Source organism: Emys orbicularis, chromosome 3 (genome assembly GCF_028017835.1).
Source record: "Emys orbicularis isolate rEmyOrb1 chromosome 3, rEmyOrb1.hap1, whole genome shotgun sequence".
NCBI classification, from domain to species: domain Eukaryota; kingdom Metazoa; phylum Chordata; order Testudines; family Emydidae; genus Emys; species Emys orbicularis.
This window is the reverse complement of record NC_088685.1, coordinates 1,910,801-1,929,968: the sequence shown is the minus strand read 5'-3', so window position 1 is coordinate 1,929,968 and position 19,168 is coordinate 1,910,801. Positions and strand designations below refer to the sequence as shown.

Genomic DNA, 19,168 nt, shown 5'->3' with positions numbered 1-19,168 from the left:
CCACCCAGGGCCTGACAACTGTTCTCTCAGTCCCAGGGTCTTGCCACCCTAGGCACCCCCCATTGACCACCAGCTTCCGCTCCCACCGGGGGTCCGAGTGGCCTGAGCCCAGGAGACTCCACGCAGACATATAGGCCGGGGCCAGGAGTGGGAGCCTGTCCACCACCCCACCCATCTGGCTGACAGCGTCTATGGCCTTGGGACCCAGCAAGGGAGCTAGATACCGGGGCTTTTCCGCAGGGTCCTCCTGGTTCAAATCGCCAACCTGCTCGAAGGCCGTGTGGTGGGCATCCACATCCCCCCCTCCTTACCCAGGGGCAGCAATTTAGTATCGAGGCTCCCTGCGGAACTGGCACCCCACGGCCTATCCCCACTCACCCCTGGGAAGTCCCCTATGCCTCTCCACTCCACCATCACCAGTTCGTGCTGCTGCTGCTTCTCCTGCAGCTCTTTCTCAGGCTCTCGCTGTCTCTCGCGGTCCTCTCGCTCCTTCTCACAGTCCTCCAGCTCTCTCAGACTCCGCTCCAATCCCATCCGTCTCCAATCCCCTGATGGGGACTCCGATCGTGAAGACCCCCATCTGGTCGGGGACAGGAGTCTTGGGGATGCCTGGCTACCACTCCAGCTGCTCCCAGATCCTCTTAAAGCCCCATTTGTGTCAGGAATCTGCTCCTTAGAGCGGTCATCGTCCTCCAGCTGCATGATTAACTGTGCTTGGAGATGGTGATAGGCCATCACTTCACTGTTCCCAAGTTGCTGTGGACTCACAGGCCTGTGCGCTCTCAGCTCCCCACGGTTTCCAGGAAGAACCCCTAGTGTGCCAGCCCTTCTCCAGGTCACCACCTCTCTCCCAGGGTCCAGCCACAGACTCCTTCGCCCCTGAGACTGCTCGCCGCAGTCCCCAGGGGGACCCTGTTACTGCAACAGTCCTTCTCGCTGGTCTCACACTCCCAGGGGTTCAGCGTAGCTCCTTCGCCCCCTGAAACCGCCCCTCCCTGAGCCTACAGCACGCCTGGTCCTCGTCAATCCCCCTTCGTTTTACTGCTCCCCAGTCACTTACTGCAGGAAGCGCCGTCCACGAGGTGCAGTACATTCCACCGCTGCCACCAGTTGTCACGGAGTGTGGGGGAGTCAGGGCCCTGCACCCCCCACTTCCTGCACTTCACCGGGACTCTCAGCCAGCCAGTAACACAGAAGGTTTATTAGATGACAGGAACACAGTCCCAAACAGAGCTTGTAGGTACACACAACAGGACCCCCTCAGTCAGGTCCATCTTGGGGGGCAGGCAGCCCAAACCCTGGTGCTGGACCTCCCTCCGTTTCCCCAGACAGTTCCAAACTGACTCTCCCTCCAGCTCCTCCTCTGGCCTTTGTCTCTTTCCCGGGCCAGGAGGCCACCTGATCTCTTTGTTCTCCAACACCTTCAGCTGGCACCTTTGCAGGGCAGGGGCCCAGGCCATCAGTTGCCAGGATACAGGGTGTCGGCCATTCTCTGTGCAGACAACAGCACTCCTGCCTAGGGCTCTGCAACAATCACACCCCCTTATCCCACCACCTAGATCCTTAAGAAAGGCACAGGGGAAACTGAGGCACCCACACAGTATTCAACATTCCCACTTTGTCACAGCTACCATGACCCCCCTGCAATCACCCTTCAGTGCACGGAGAGGCCCCAGGCTAATCAGCCAACGCCAAGTGCTTGGTCCTGCCAGCCCCCGCCGAGGCAGCAGCGGCGCTGCACTTAGGCAAGGCCACCCAGCGGGATGTGGTCAGGACCCAGGACCTCCTGCTGCATCCTCGGCCCGCTAGACCCTGCTGCTGCCCCGCCCTGGCAGACGGTTCCCACCCAAGAGTTCTGAAGGAGCTGAGTCCCCGCTTCAGCTCTGGGGCCAAGTTAATCCCTAGGGCATCCCCGTTGTCTTCAGCGCAATGACACCAGGGATGCGTTGGGCCCATGAAATCTAGCCTTTAGCAGCAACTGTTCCTGGGGCGTGGAGGGCAGCCAGTGCAGCGCTCCCGGTTATTAACAGAAGGGAACGAAGTGTGAGCCCAGCAATGGCACTTGTGAAACCTTTCCCAGCAGCAGGGAGGGAGAGCCCTTGGGCTCTGGAACAGTCTCCCTGACTGGAGTGGACACTCCATTGCTTGGGACCATGGGAGGTGAGGTGAGACGAAGCCCTGGAGAATACAGAGGTGTGTAGGGTTCTTCAGATGCATGGAGTGACAATTACAGAAACAGGCATAAATATATATTGGCACATGAAGAGAAGGGAGTTTTACCCACAAAAGCTTATTCCCTAATAAATCTGTTAGTCTTCAAGGTGCCACCGGACTCCTCGTTGTTTTTGCGGATACAGACGAACACGGCTACCCCCTGATACATTGCTAGTGGCCAGTCTAAGGGACACGGCTGGGAGAAGGAGCTCCCGTAAGGCACCACACGGCGGCGCAGTATCCATGAGTGTGACTATGCACAGCCATCTCGAAGAACTCTAGTTACAAGAAAATAAGCTTCACTTCCCTGGCAGCCGGTTTGTGGTCCTGGATTGAGGCAAGGTCTCCTGGGAGATAAGGCCACTATAAACCGAGCCCTTTCCCTAGCCGAGGAGTCAGGCTGGGCCTGGGGGGCTCTTCAGTGAGTTATGGGCAAAGATCCCACTTTTTGCAGTTGCATTTTGACTTGGGAAAGGCTTAGAGGTGGAGCCCTCGGGGAGGGGTGGAGCCGATGTGAGATGCCCTCTTGGAGTGAACTGGGACGTCCAGAGCTAAAAGCACAAGCTAGGCCAAGGCTCTGCGGGTGGGACTGTACCGACCCCTCTCCTCTGGACTGGCAGGGAACGCACACTGGCCACTGGGCACACCAGCTTCCGGAGGCTGCGGCTAAAGCCCCCGCAGAAAGGGTTTCGTTTTCTTTTGCCTCCTGTTTGGCCAGCCACACTCCCCTCCTCACGTCCAGCTCCAGGGCACTCACCAGCCATAGACCAAAAAGCACTGTACAAAGACAGGCAAAGTCATATTGTTCCCAAGCAAGTGGGGAGCTTTCAGGCCTGATGTTCAGGTGTACAGGCCAGCATACCCATGACTCCAGTGGGAGCTGCAGGTAGTGAGCACATCCGAAAACCAGGCCATAGTGCAGAGGTGGGCAAACTATGGCCCGCAGGCCCCTCCTGCCCAGCCCCTGAGCTCCTGGCCCCGGAGGCTAGTCCCCGGCCCCTCCCCTGCTGTTACCCCTCCCCAGCAGCCTCAGTTCACTGTGAGCCCTGGGCGGCAGGGCTGCGAGCTCCTAGGACAGCGCAGCAGCAGAGCCCGGCCTGTGGCATGGCTGTAGCGCCACCAGCCGCTGGTGCTCCAGGCAGCGCGGTAAGGGGACAGGGAGCAGGCGGGGTTGGATAGAGGGCAGGGGAGTTGGGGTGGTGGTTAGGGGGTGGGGGTATGGATGGGGTTCGGGCGGTCAGAGGGTGGGGAACGGGTTGAATGGGGGCAGTCAGGAAGGGGGGGGTTGGATGGGGTGGCGGGGGGCAGTCGGGACGGGGAGAAGGGGTGGTTGGATGGGGCAGGGATCCCGGGGAGCAGTCAGGAAGGAGGGGGGGTTGGACAGGGCAGCGGGGTGCAGTCAGGGGCAGGGGTTCTGGAGGTGGTCAGGGGACAGGGAGAAGGGGTGGTTGGATGGGGCAGTCAGGGAACAAGGGGGGGGTTGGATGGGGCAGGAGTCCCAGGGAGGGGCCGTCAGGGGGTGAGAAGCGTGGAGGGGGGGGCGGATAGGGGGCAGGGGCTGGGCCACACCTGGCTGTTTGAGGAGGCACAGCCTCCCCTAACCCACCCTCCATACAATTTCCGAAACCCGAATGGCCCTCAGGCTGAAAAGTTTGCCTGCCCCTGCCCTAGTGACTTGTCCAAGGAAGGCCACACAGCCAATCAATGGCAGAGCGGGGATTAGAAACTAGCTATGGTGACTCCCAGTTCTGTGAAGTAACCGCTAGACCACACTGTCTCCCATGGCATAAGCCAGGGGTTCTCAAACTGGGGGTCAGGACCCCTCAGGGGGTCACAAGGTTATTACATGGGGGGTCGCGAGCTGTCAGCCTCCACCCTAAACCCCGCTTTGCTTCCAGCATTTATAATAGTATTAAATATACAAAAAAGTGTGTTTAATTTATAAGGGGGGTCACATTCAGAGGCTTGCTATGTGAAAGGGGTCACCAGTACAAAAGTTTGAGAACCACTGGCTTAAGCTATCACTCCACAGGTTGTTGCATTCATCATCTAAGCCTTTACAATGTGGGTGCAGATGGAGAGCAATTTTATCACTGATGGTGCAACCAAGTTGTGGAGAACATAAGAAACCTGCCTTTGCCCAGAATATTTTTGAAATGTGATCTTTTAAAATGAGGTTTTAAAAAAAATGAGGTCTTTCATGTTAAAAATCATTAACCTGAATGGTCCTGAAATATTTTTTTCTAACTGATTCTCTTTGTTTCTTTCACCAGCTCCGTGGCCTGGGGAGCTGGATTTAAAGTCCTCTCCGATCGCAGCTGTCTTTGGGGAGCTAAATGGCTCCCCATGTGTTAGGACAAGACTGGTAGTAGGACTCTGGAATCAGGGGGCACAATGACTTCATTCCCAAGAGGTGGTGATTAGGTTATCGAGCCTCATGAAAATATAGTAGAAAATGGAACATTTTAGAAAAAGCTTGTGATCCTTTGTCTCTTTCCAGGCCTTGATTTGCCAAAGTGGTTTTCTTGAATTGCACTGTGCAGAGTACAGACTTGGCCCCCACTCCTTCATTCCATCCAGCCCCCAGAGAAGAAATGACAACAGATCTCAGGACTTCTCTATATTCAAAGTTGCACCAGTTTATAACTTTCAATCAGATTAAAAATTGTTTTAAGGATCTCGCCCCCTGTTTATAGCAATTTAGCATAAACAGATTAAGACGGTTAATTTACTAGGCTTTTATTATTATTTATTATATTGCCCCTGTGGTAGAGGGGCAGATTCCAAGGCTGCCCTGTTTTTGTGTTAGTAGAGCTGCCCCCTAATATTTGCGGGGAGAAGACAGGCCAAAGAAAATACTTCCCCTGGGGAAAGAAAACTCAGGTGAGGGCCATTTCACATCCTCTCCCTCTCCTGATTAGGAGACAAAGGGAGGAATTCAAAGGTGTGCTGCAGCCACATGGTTACAAAGAAGCTGTAACCCCCCCCCCCCCCACCGGGGGAATACTTTCTCCGAGGGGTTCATGACAGTTCTCCATGCTGCCCCCACTGAAGATCATGGATGCAGGGGGCATATCTGGGGTGTCCATACAACACCCCCAGCTATTTCCCATGCTTTACAGCCCATAGGGGCCGTAGTAGGTTGGATGCAAGTTAGAGCAGCCCTCACAATGCCCCTGTGATTGAGGTATAGTGAGCATTTTACCCACCCCAGAAAAGCAGCTACCTCTGGGGTGAAATGTAGAGAAGTAGAACGTAATTACTCAGCATCAAATATGTCTGGGGGGCATTAATAACACCGAAAATCTCATAGAAGTGGCTATGGAATTTTTAATGGCCCCAAGTGGTCAGGTCTTGGTTTCAGGCCTTAGCCAAAAGATTCCAATTCCTATAAGCCAAGATAGGGAAGAGGAAAGAACACTAGATACTGTTTTACTACCCCCATTTCTTGAGTGCCTTGCTGCTCCCATGAGGTCACCTATTCATAAAATAGCCCAATGCTGTTTAATATTTTCATTGCTGACGTGATCACAGCATGAGACCCCAAACTGGGTGGCAGAGGGGAAGTAATGGCACTCTCCCAAGCCTCACTCAGATGAGATGCTGGTCACAGTCGAAAGTGCAAATTTGTGATCCTGCCTCTCCTTTTTTATATGCTTGGATATCCGCAAAACACAACAATTATTACATTTAAATCTGACTAAGTGGGTATTCACCCACGAAAGCTTATTCTCCAATACATCTGTTAGTCTATAAGGTGCCACAGGACTCTGTTGCTTTTTACATTTAAATCATCATCCTATCCTTGGGAATACTTCTCACTATTATTGTTTCAGGCTCTGCAAATTCAGACAGATGCTGCTGCATCAGTTTGCATGTTTTTCCAGCTTTCTCCATAATTATAAGTGCTAGACACTTACACTTTTTTAAAATGAAAGCGGAGGTTTCTGAAGAACAAGATAGCATCCTAAAAAAACAACCTTCTAAATTGCCAGCTCAGCATAATCTGGCTCACTTCAAGCCCTGCCCCAACCAAGCGATTCTCTTTGCTCTAGATGGAGGAGCAGGTGTGTGTAACTTCAGCTTCAAGCTACAGGAACTCGTTCTGCTGTCTTCGTCCTGCTGCCTTTTCCTTTCAAATTTGAGCCACCAAGGCCAGTCTATCCCTTATTAACCAGCACTACAGTCATGAACCCAAACTGGAGGAGGATTGTGGTCTTACATTAAGAACTCCAGACCCCACAGTAAGATACTGGAGGATTTGAAAAAGAACAGGAGGACTTGTGGCACCTCAGAGACTAACACATTTATTTGAGCATAAGCTTTCGTGGGCTACAGCCCACTTCTTCGGATGCAAAAAGTCCTGGGTTGTATATTGCCAGAAAATGACACCGCACGTTGAAGAAGGGCAAGTCCTGGTTCCCACAGTGGAGTACCCCAGGCCCGTGACCCTGCCTGGCAGCGGTCTTGGGGGGCCAGCTGTCTCAGAAAGCCATGGGAGAGCAGAGACCCCCTTTGGGCCCTGGGGTGGGGCTGGGAGCCGGGACTCGGACCCCACCTCGGGGCAGGACAGAGACCCCCCTTCGTGCCCGGGGGGCGGGCCCAGCAGCAACCCCGCCCCCACACGGCTGGGTTCCCTCCCCCCTCTTCTCTGCTGCTCGCTAGCGCCCCGCCCTCATGAATATTCATGACCTGCCCCTCCCCCGCCGCGCGGCGCTAACGGCCCTAACGGACGGGCGGGCGGAGCACGGGGCGGGGCGGCCATGGCCTCGTTTGGGCGCGGCTGGGGCGACAGGGACACAGCCGATCTGGCGCATAGTGTGAGTGGGACAGGCCCGGCCCCTCGGTGCCCGTCAGCGCCGGGGCCCCCTCCCCGCCCCCTAAACCGTGACCCCATCGCCTGTCCCCCTCAATCGCCATTACTGCATCCCCCTGTTACCCCATCGCCTGTCCCCCTCAGTCCCCGTGACCCCATCGCCTGTCCCCCGTTACCCCCGTGACCCCATCGCCTGTCCCCCTCAGTCCCCCGTTACCCCCGTGACCCCATCGCCTGCCCCCCTCAGTCCCCCGTTACCCCATCGCCTGTCCCCCTCAGTCCCCCGTTACCCCCGTGACCCCATCGCCTGCCCCCCTCAGTCCCCCGTTACCCCATCGCCTGTCCCCCTCAGTCCCCGTGACCCCCGTGACCCCATCGCCTGTCCCCCTCAGTCCCCGTTACCCCCGTGACCCCATCGCCTGTCCCCCATTACCCTCGTGACCCCATCGCCTGTCCCCCTCAGTCCCCGTGACCCCCGTGACCCCATCGCCTGTCCCCCTCAGTCCCCGTGACCCCATCGCCTGTCCCCCGTTACCCCCGTGACCCCATCGCCTGTCCCCCTCAGTCCCTGGTTACCCCTGTCCTCAATCCCTGTTACTCTGTCCCCTGTTACCTCATCACCTGTCTCCATTACCCGTCCCCCTGTTACCCTCTGTCCCCCTCAAGCCCTGTTACCCCCATCACCCCCTGCCCCCGTCACCCCATCCTCAATTCCCGTTACTCCGTTCCCTGTTACCCCATCGCCTGTCCCCCTCAGTCCCCGTGACCCCCGTGACCCCATCGCCTGTCCCCCTCAGTCCCCGTGACCCCCGTGACCCCATCGCCTGTCCCCCTCAGTCCCCGTGACCCCATCGCCTGTCCCCCTCAGTCCCCGTTACCCCCGTGACCCCATCGCCTGTCCCCCATTACCCCCGTGACCCCATCGCCTGTCCCCCTCAGTCCCCGTGACCCCATCGCCTGTCCCCCGTGACCCCATCGCCTGTCCCCCTCAGTCCCCGTGACCCCATCGCCTGTCCCCCGTTACCCCCGTTACCCCATCGCCTGTCCCCCTCAGTCCCCGTTACCCCCGTGACCCCATCGCCTGTCCCCCTCAGTCCCCGTTACCCCATTGCCTGTCCCCCTCAGTCCCCGTGACCCCCGTGACCCCATCGCCTGTCCCCCTCAGTCCCCGTGACCCCATCGCCTGTCCCCCTCAGTCCCCGTTACCCCCGTGACCCCATCGCCTGTCCCCCTCAGTCCCCGTGACCCCATCGCCTGTCCACCTCAATCGCCATTACTGCATCCCCCTGTTACCCCATCGCCTGTCCCCCTCAGTCCCCGTGACCCCATCGCCTGTCCCCCTCAGTCCCCGTGACCCCCGTGACCCCATCGCCTGTCCCCCTCAGTCCCCGTGACCCCATCGCCTGTCCCCCTCAGTCCCCGTTACCCCCGTGACCCCATCTCCTGTCCCCCATTACCCCCGTGACCCCATCGCCTGTCCCCCTCAGTCCCCGTGACCCCATCGCCTGTCCCCCGTGACCCCATCGCCTGTCCCCCTCAGTCCCCGTGACCCCATCGCCTGTCCCCCGTTACCCCCGTTACCCCATCGCCTGTCCCCCTCAGTCCCCGTTACCCCCGTGACCCCATCGCCTGTCCCCCTCAGTCCCCGTTACCCCATTGCCTGTCCCCCTCAGTCCCCGTGACCCCCGTGACCCCATCGCCTGTCCCCCTCAGTCCCCGTGACCCCATCGCCTGTCCCCCTCAGTCCCCGTTACCCCCGTGACCCCATCGCCTGTCCCCCATTACCCCCGTGACCCCATCGCCTGTCCCCCTCAGTCCCCGTGACCCCATCGCCTGTCCCCCGTGACCCCATCGCCTGTCCCCCTCAGTCCCCGTGACCCCATCGCCTGTCCCCCGTTACCCCATCGCCTGTCCCCCTCAGTCCCCGTTACCCCCGTGACCCCATCGCCTGTCCCCCTCAGTCCCCGTTACCCCATTGCCTGTCCCCCTCAGTCCCCGTGACCCCCGTGACCCCATCGCCTGTCCCCCTCAGTCCCCGTGACCCCATCGCCTGTCCCCCGTTACCCCCGTTACCCCATCGCCTGTCCCCCTCAGTCCCCGTTACCCCCCGTGACCCCATCGCCTGTCCCCCTCAGTCCCCGTTACCCCATCGCCTGTCCCCCTCAGTCCCCGTGACCCCCGTGACCCCATCGCCTGTCCCCCTCAGTCCCCGTGACCCCATCGCCTGTCCCCCTCAGTCCCCGTTACCCCCGTGACCCCATCGCCTGTCCCCCTCAGTCCCCGTGACCCCATCGCCTGTCCCCCGTTACCCCCGTGACCCCATCGCCTGTCCCCCTCAGTCCCCGTGACCCCATCGCCTGTCCCCCGTTACCCCCGTGACCCCATCGCCTGTCCCCCTCAGTCCCCGTTACCCCCGTGACCCCATCGCCTGTCCCCCTCAGTCCCCGTGACCCCATCGCCTGTCCCCCTCAGTCCCCGTGACCCCCGTGACCCCATCGCCTGTCCCCCTCAGTCCCCGTGACCCCATTGCCTGTCCCCCTCAGTCCCCGTTACCCCCGTGACCCCATCGCCTGTCCCCCTCAGTCCCCGTGACCCCATCGCCTGTCCCCCTCAGTCCCCGTTACCCCCGTGACCCCATCGCCTGTCCCCCTCAGTCCCCGTGACCCCATCGCCTGTCCCCCGTGACCCCATCGCCTGTCTCCCTCAATCGCCATTACTGCATCCCCCTGTTACCCCATCGCCTGTCCCCCGTTACCCCCGTGACCCCATCGCCTGTCCCCCTCAGTCCCTGGTTACCCCTGTCCTCAATCCCTGTTACTCTGTCCCCTGTTACCTCATCACCTGTCTCCATTACCCGTCCCCCTGTTACCCTCTGTCCCCCTCAAGCCCTGTTACCCCCATCACCCCCTGCCCCCGTCACCCCATCCTCAATTCCCGTTACTCCGTTCCCCGTTACCTCAGTGCCTGTCCCCATTACCGCGTCCCTCTGTTACCCCCAGTCTCCCTCAATCCCTGTTACCCCATCTCCCTGTTACCCCATCTTCTGTTCCCCCATTACCCCATCCCCCTGTCCTCAATCCCCATCCCCCTGTCCCCCTCAATCCCTGTTACCCCATCCCCCTGCTACCCCATTACCCTGGCCTCAATCCCCGTTACCCTGTCCCCCTGTTACCCCATCTCTTGTACCTCTGTTACCCCTGTCCCCCCCTCCCATAATTACCCCCTCTTAAGCCCTGTTCCCCCTCCTCTTTTACCCTGTTCCCGGTTACCCCGTCACCTGTCCCTCCTACCGTTACCCTCATCCCCTCTCCTGTTACACCCTGTTCCCCCTTCCCTGTTATCTCCATCCCCCTGCTACTCCGTTACCCCACCACCACCCCAGTCCCCATGCTTGTTACCCCCAATCTCCCCTCTGCTTATCCCCACCCCCTGTTGTTCTTTTCCCCCTCAACCCCCATTGCCCCTGCCCTGCTCATGTCCCTTCTCCCTTCCAGTTTTCTGGACTCTGCACCCCCCAGAAGAGCCTCAGGGGCATCAGGAATGCCAGTTTCCCCACCCTAGGTAAGGGCCCGGCTGAGGATCGCACCCTTAAGTGAGCATTGGCCATACGAGTGGGGTGCTGCCCCATGGCACCCAAAGCGGGTCTCCACCCGTTCCACAGCGGGTAGTAAAAGGAAAGGGTGTTTCTTAGCTGCCCCCTTTACATTCCCCATCAGGACAGTGACAGCTTTTGTAGACAAACGCCATGAAAGTTAATGCAGAGTAAAGCAGGGTGTGAATTTAAAGAAGAATAGCTGTTTCTGAGTACCTTCCTGTGTACATGCTCTTATTCTAGAATAATAGTGCCTTATTCTGAATTAATTTGAATAACTTCCAAATGAATTAAGCTAATTTGGAGTAAAGCGCACTTATTCCTGAATACTCCTGTCCACATATGGAGTTAATAAGGAATAGCTAATTGGAATAACTCCCTGTGTAGACTGCCCCAACAGTGTCCACATGTTGAATTAATCAGGAATAGCTGATACTGTCCTTTGGATTTGGCTCTCAGTACACCTTCCACTTCTTTTAGCTTCCTCTTGGCAGTGTAAGTAACATTTCCTCTGTCATTGGTGGCTCAGTCTCCAAATATTCAACTGATTTCCAAATCGTCTATGTTATTCGTTAGGTATGGGACAGCCCCTTCAGAAGTGCAGTCTTCTGCGTGGTAACAGCATCTCTGTTCTCCTTGTACCACTAGGAGCATCTCTGTTCTCCTTGTGCTTTGTACTGTGCATTCTTCAGACATGCCACCTGGTGACCTCTTGGTTTTGTTGTTCAGTTCCTTATTTCTTGTGAGGCACCATAATTTGCACCACGCAGTGGTAATGTCGGCTTCCTTTCAGTGGGCTCTGCTTCCTCTCACCCTTCATCCAGTGAGTCAGGCTTAAGAGCCCTGCCCTTTGGATTCTGATCATGGACAAGCCACTCTGAAGTTTCCCAAGATTTTGGTTTGATTTTTCCCATATTTATTGTTGTATCCTGTTTCATGTAACTGCAGGTGTTTTCAGTATCTGTATAACTGTGCAATCCTTCAACGACTCTCACAAAACTCTTGGAGTATTGAGTAATCTCACTAAGATCTTGGACTATTGCAATGACTCTTGTGGCAGTGAGTTCCAACACATTATGTACTGCATAAAAATTATCTCCTTTATCAAATTTAAATTTATTCTCTTTCAGTTTCATGGGATGTCCTTTTGTTCTTGTATTGTAAGAAAGGGTAGATAGAAGTGCTTTTACCTACTCTATACCAGTGTCATTTTTGTCCCCTCTTCTTTGTCTCTTTTCTAAATGAAGTAGTCCTAATCATTTCAATCTCTCATATGGAAATCTTTCCATTCTTCTTAGATATTAAACTTTTAAAAACTTTAAATTTGAAGTGACTCTCTACTTGCAGGGTATAAATCTGTAAGATCCTCAAAGTTTTGATTTTTAAAAGTACAGTATACTTTGTCTTGTATAAAATGTGCTGGCTTCTGACTAGCTGTATCTTTTAAAATCTTGGCTTGTGAATAATTGTTGGCTATCCAATCAGCCCGGCACACAGAATCATAGGACTGGAAGGGACCTTGAGAGGTCATCTAGTCTAGTCTCTTGCACTTGTGGCAGGACTAAGTATTATCTAGACCATTCTTGACAGGTGTTTGTCTAACCTGCTCTTAAAAATCTCCAATGATGCAGATTCTACAACCTCCCTAGGCAATTTATTCCAGTGCTTAACCACCCTGACAGGAAGTTTTTCCTAATGTCCAACCTAAACCTCCCTTGCTGCAATTTAAGACCATTGCTTCTTGTCCTATCCTCCGAGGCTAAGAAAAACAATTTTTATCCCACCTCCTTGTAACAACCTTTTACGTACTTGCAAACTGTTACCATGTCCCTTCTCAGTCTTCTCTTTTCCAGACTAAACAAACCCAGTTTTTTCAATCTTCCCTCATAGGTCATGTTTTCTAGATCTTTAATTATTTTTGTTGCTCTTCTCTGCACTCTTTCCAATTTGTCCACATATTTCCTGAAATGTGGTGCCCAGAACTGGACACAATACTCCAGTTGAGGCCTAATCAGCACAGAGTAGAGCGGAAGAATTACTTCTCTTGTCTTGTTTACAACACTCCTGCTGATACAGCCCAGAATGATGTAGCTGTTTTTGCAACAAGGTTACACTGTTGACTCATATTTAGCTTGTGGTCCACTATGACCCCCAGATCCCTTTCCACAGTACTCCTTTCTAGGCAGTCATTTCCTATTTTGTATGTGTGCAACTGATTGTTCCTTCCTAAATGGAGTACTTTGCATTTGTCCTTATTGAATTTCATCCTAGTTACTTTAGACTATTTCTCCAGTTTGTGCAGATCTCTTTGAATTTTAATCCTATCCTCCAAAGCACTTGCAACCCCTCCCAGCTTGGTATCGTCCACAAACGTAAGTGTACTCTCTATGCTATTATTTAAATCATTGTTGAAGATATTGAACAGAACCGGACCCAGAACTGATCCCTGCGGGACCCCACTCATTATGTCCTTCCAGCATGATTGTGAACCACTGATAACTACTCTCTGGGAATGGTTTTCCAACCAGTTTTACACCCACCTTATAGTAGCTCATCTAGGTTGCATTTCCCTAGTTTGTTTATGAGAAGGTCATGCGAGACAGTATCAAAAGCTTTACTAAAGTCAAGATATACCCCGTCTGTCGCTTCCCCCCTATCCTCAAGGCTTGTTACCCTGTCAAAGAAAGCTATCAGGTTGGTTTGGCACAATTTGTTCTTGACAAATCCATGCTGAATGTTACTTATCACCTTATTATCTTCAAGATGTTTGCAAATTGATTGCTTAATTATTTGCTCCATTATCTTTCCGGGTACAGAAGTTAAGCTGACTGGTCTGTAATTCCCTGGGATGTCCTTATTTCCCTTTTTATATTGTCTGTTATTTAATATAAAAGTATTGTATTGTATGCTTGTACATTCAATGTAAGTTTTGTGACTTTCTTTCCTTAAGGGGAAAAATATGCAAGTTCTGGAGAAGAGGAGGATAAGGAAGATGATAAAGGTGGGATCACAAAACTTTTTCAAGCTCTGCTTGATTAAAGGAGCACTGCCAAGTCTATCCAGCTTATAATTAGGATCTACTGGCTACGTTTTGGTCTTGTGGGTGTGTGTACAATGACTCCACCTGTCTGCTCCCTTTGAGTGATCAGGCAGTGTCAATAAAACATACAAGAGCTCTGCTTTCTCAGTCCTTCAGAGGACAGGGTTCTTTCCTTTTCTATTCACTGTTTGCTCACGTTAGTGGCACGTCTGGAAAGAGTGGAGAGGATAGTGGGATGTCTTCACAAAGACACCCATGTTAGTCAAACAATTTAATCACACTGTTAAACAATAATAGGATACCGATTTAAATTCAGCATGTCCTCTGGAATGGTTGAAGCATGAAGGGGCATATGAATGTTAGCATATCTGGCACGTAAATACCTTGCAATGCCAGCTACAACAGTGCCATACAAACCTCTGTTCTCACTTTCAGGTGACATTGTAAATAAGAAATCGGCAGCATTCTCTCCCATAAATATAAACAAACTTGTTTGTCTTAGTGATTGGCTGAACAAGAAGTAGGACTGAGTGGACTTGTAGGCTCTCAAGTTTTGTTTTTATGTGCAGTCATGTAAAAAAAATTCTACATTTGTAAGTTGCACTTTCATGATAAAGAGATCGTACTACCATGCATGTATGAGGTGAATAGAAAAATACTATTTCTTTTCTTTATCTTTTTTACAGTGCAAATATTTGTAATAAAAAATAATATAAAGTGAGCACTTTGGATTCTGTGTTGTAATTGAAATTAATATCTTTGAAAATGTAGAAAAATATCCAAAATACTTATAATAAATTTAAATTAGTGTTCTGTTATTGTTAAAAAGTGCAGTTAAACTGTGATGAATAGCAACTTTATCTAGTTAGTTTGCTTTGCATTAATTGCTTGCGTTCACAGCAATTAATTGACAGCCCCAGTCACAAGGTGTTATATACTTCTCACTCCATAAATGTACACAGTACTGTAAAAGGCATAGGAAAAGCATAATCCCTGCTCCAAAGAGCTTACAGTCTAACAGACAAGACGTGGAATGCAAATGAGACAAAACCTCTTCCATTGTACTTTTGTTACAGTCCTTATTTATGGACTAGGCTAAGTTTCTATAACCAAAGTTAAAGGTGTATTCTGGTTAATTACCATTGGTTAAAGATAGATTCTGCTTACTTCTGCTCTCCCATTGTCAAAAGGTATTCTCAAATTCAAGGAGATTCTTATTAACTTCCGGTCTTAAACTTTTGTATATTGCTGCTTTACACTTTCTAGCAGCTGCTGTTTCACCTCAGAAGTGACTGCTGTTCAGTGCTGCATGAAGTGAAGTGATTCCTGGTGAAGTGAAGTGTAGTTTGTATAATCAAGTATTTTGGGTTTCATTTAGATGAAAGGTGCTATATAAAAGTGAAATTGACATTGAGATCAGTAGGGAAAGTGAAAATGACATTCTTAAAGCAAGATGAAATTGGTCTTGTTACTCTTCAGTGTCCGTGTTACTCTGCATCAGAAAGAGGGCTTTTTGAGAAATAAATTTCTTGATTATGTTTTTCGTAACTCTAATCCCCTAATACTGTAATTGCCAATTTAGGTCTGTATTGTGCATTGTGATCTGTGTGGGCTGAGCCCCATTGAAGTCAGTAGGGCTCTCTATGTGGCAATTCGCCTTCACAACTCTCTAGGTTACAAATGTATATAGCCTACTTGTTGATGAGGTATATTATCATTGGAAAATGTGTTTATTTCATCATAACTGTTTGTTACAGGTGGAGCTTGCAGCGCCACCAACTGCCTTTTTGTTCTGTGTTTGTATGGCACCTAGCACAATGGGGTCCTTGTCCATGACGAGGGCTCCTCGGTGCTACGACAATACAAATAAGAAACATAATAATTAAGGTTGCCTGACACTTCCCATTGTAAGACCCTGTTTTCAGATGGTTATAGCTTTGCCAAACTTTAACCATTTGGGATGAAACTTTCCATGTTGGGTATCTGCTTCAGGCTGAGTTATTTTTGGAAAGTTTTAGCTAAAATGGTGTAGCCATTTCTGAGAACTAGGCTATGGAAAAATACATTCTATTGCTATATTCTGTTTGTTACAACTGTTTTGCTGAGAAGTTTAGTGCCCTGTACTTTAGAGCAGGGACTTGAAATCTGGCAGGGGGAATGGCCTTTGTGTCAGGGATGTGCCCTTTGCTGTTCCCATGAATGTGTGCCCAAATGCAGCCAAGTTATGAGCCATTGAAAAATCTCCTTGCATGTGCTCAGTAGACTTGTTGGAGCTTCTTACATAAATTCTGCAAAGATTCTGTGTGCATTGAGCATGTTCCAGCCCAGGGCTCCCTACAATTGCTGCACCTGGCTGCTGCAGGCTGGGGTGGGATCAGGCACTGGATCTGAGAGCAGGAGATGGCCTGATCTATGCTCAATGATACCCCATTGGCGCTCAGGCAGCATGGAGAAGGAAAGTGTCGGACTAAATTAGAGGAGGCAATAGCCAGACCAGAGTGGTGGCGGGGAGTGGATTGGGACAAGGAGTCTTGGGGGTGGGGGTAGAGAAACTAAGACTTGGAGTTGTCAGGGTAAGGAGACTGTGACTGGTTGGGCAAGGAGACTTGGAGATGTGGGAGGAGACTGGACATGGATTTGGGAGCAGGGAGACTTGGAGTGGGGAAGAACCATGGGAGGGGAGACGCATTTGATGGGGAGCTGGGTGCAGGGCGAGAACTGGACTGACTGGGCAAAAAGATTGGAACAAGGAGATGGAAAAGAGATGGAGATTGGATGAGGAACCAGGAGGGGGAGACTGAGAGCCATGGGGGAAATTGAGATGGGGAGGGACAAGTGGAGATTGGGGCAGTGAAACAGATTTGGTGAGGAGCCAGGAGTGGGGAACTGGGACTGGATGGGAAAGAAGGCTGGGGGTGGGAGTGAGGGAGAGACTGGGACTCAGAGCCCTGAGGAGGAGATTAGGACTGGCTGGGCAAGGAGACTCAGACAGGGATGAGGAGCCAGGGGTGGGGAAGAAACAGGACTGGAACAGGGGCAGATTAGAGGGGACTTGGCAGAATAGGTCAAAAGCTGGGGGGACACAGGGAGAAGGGTCCCACTAGAGAACACTCCCCATAGTATCTGGAATAAACCAAGGATTCCTAAGTTTTGCCATTCCTCTGCTGTCAGCAAATATCTGTGAAACCCTCTGGCAAAGTGTCTCATCACTCTCTATTGCTGGTCCGCATAGACTCTGACAACCTTACTGCTGTCACTCACCCCATTAGCTCAAGTGATCATATCCTACTTTTTTCCACCTATGAAAATTTTGGTTAAATGACTTGCCCAGCATCACATAAGAACTCTGTGCTAGAGGCAGGGATAGGATCCAGTTCTCCAGGGTAGCATTCAACTGCTTTAACCCTGAGACAATCCTTTCTCTTCCTGCAGTTCCCTGCCTCGTTCACTCACCCCTTCCAGTTTCTGCAATAAATGAGGCAGGGGTCCAACAGACAAACTTCTTTGCTACACAACTCTGATTTGTCCCAGAGCGGGTTCATCCTGTGCACTGAATGGGGCAGGGGTCCTGTGGGGAAAAATAGTATGGGATTACGTGGCAGAATTAGATTATTATATAAATTCAACGAATAATATAGAAGTTTATTTCTAAGCCCTTTTTTCTTTTTCTCAATTTAAATTTTCACATTTGAGGGAAATTATGGGATGAGGGTATGACAATTATTTAAGGAGAGTAGACATTGAGATTCAAAAAGTTAAATCATTATAACCGTTAAAACACAAATTGTCAACATCACATTTCAAAATATAGAAAGTAAATATCCTTAAATCAAACTCTTAAGTTCTCAAGCAGCATTTTTCTTGCTTAGCCTGTCTGTAAATTTTGTTTAATATTGATAGAAATATTTTTTGTTGCTTTGTGTGTGTACAGTGAAATCGATGTTTACCGATTAAAAATCTAATCCTTCCAAGCCAAATCATAATGCATACACACAAGGCTGGAGGGTGAATCATGTTTGCCCTGGCCCTCTGAATTCTGTCATTTCCTAACTTCCGAGTGCTTCACTTTGCAACCTTAACATTCTTTTAATGGTGGCTTTTGTGTGTAATTTTCTAGGTTTAAAAAAAAAAAATTCCATCATGTGCAATCATACTGACATCAACATACGCCATCAGCAGGTTGGAATCGTAGATCTGGTGCACTAGAAAGGGATGGGACAGTTTGCAAGTGGGGTTCACAGTTATTTGCTGACAGCAGAGAAACGGAAGTCCTTGGTTCTATTCTGGATTCTAAAGGTCGCACACCCTTCTGCCTCTTTCCCCAAGCTTGTGATCCTTTCTGCCTGATTCCCTATAACATGGCTTTGACCTAGTGCTGTTTTTCCTCACCCCGGCTCCTCATCCCAGACTGTCCCCATGCCCACTCAGTCCTAATCTCCTTTTCATGGCTTCCCATTTTAGCCTCAGTTTCTTCTTCCCCCTCCCCCCTCCCAACTCCTTGTCACCAGTCTCCTTGCCCAACCAGTCCCATTCCCTCCCCTGGCTCCTCACCCAATCTGTCTCCCCTTTCCTCCAGTCATGTCCCCTACTCCCTTGCCCCCCCCCCCCGACTCCCAGTCTAAGGCCATGGCTCCTCTACAAACTTGTGCTCCAGCCCTTCCCCAGCTGCTTGCCCCAGTTTCTTTGTCCAGTCAGTCCCACTTCTCCTCTCCCCCCCGCCCCCCTCAGTGCACAGGGGGACTAAATTCACATTGCACAGGCAAGCTTAATTCTGGCATTGCCTAACTTTTCAGTGCTTGACTTCGCAAACTTTACATTTTTACATATTTTTGGTGTAACTTTAAATCAGTTGTCTAGCCACTGAATGGTCTTATTTTCCTCCCTGATGCATGTGTCCAAATGCTCATTAACATCAATAGGAGTTACACTGTGATGGAAGATTAGACCCTTAATGTAGGTCCTTCATAAGCAAAGTGTCACCTATGTGCTATGCTAGGAATATCAGACTTGTGCAACTGTATACCTGCTTTTTGCACATAGCTGTGTCCTAAGCAGTATCCCTTTACAATATTGGCTGCTTGTTGAAAAAAGCCAAGGCCTGGAGTTGGAGAAAAGCTTATTCTGGCACTAAGCACATTGACTCACCGAAGAATTGGTTGTGGTTCGTTACCGCTCAAGTGATCTGAACAGCATGAAACTAGAATGACTTTAAGGGCTTGTCTCCACATGAAACTATTCAGGACAGCTCTTCCTGAATAACTCTATGGGTGAATGTTTTTATTCTGCAATATTCGTTTGAATGTGTTTTTTGAATTACTATCAAGCTAGGATCCCTGGGCATGGACCAGGACCCCATTGTTCTGATGCTGTATAAACGCAGAATAAAAAGACTGTCTATGCCCCAAGGAGCTTATAAAATCTAAGAGTCAACTGGGGAGTACAAGGAAACAGTGAGACAATATTGGTGAACATGATAGGCAGTGGTCTCTCCACACATAGTCAGTCA

The 19,168-nt window shown here is 51.2% G+C and overlaps 1 protein-coding gene across 1 annotated transcript in view; it reads left to right on the top strand.

Annotated features, from left to right (window-relative positions):
* Window positions 1–6,977: 6,977 nt before the first annotated feature.
* The window catches only part of LOC135875998 (ATP-dependent RNA helicase DDX25-like), a gene marked incomplete at its 3' end in the record, with an annotated part of 58,165 nt that continues 45,974 nt past the window's right edge, over window positions 6,978–19,168 (top strand). The window contains exons 1-3 of the mRNA XM_065401110.1: window positions 6,978–7,034; window positions 10,525–10,591; window positions 13,573–13,623. Of these exons, the coding sequence (XP_065257182.1) occupies window positions 6,978–7,034; window positions 10,525–10,591; window positions 13,573–13,623 (175 nt within the window). The remainder of the gene's footprint in view (window positions 7,035–10,524; window positions 10,592–13,572; window positions 13,624–19,168) is intronic.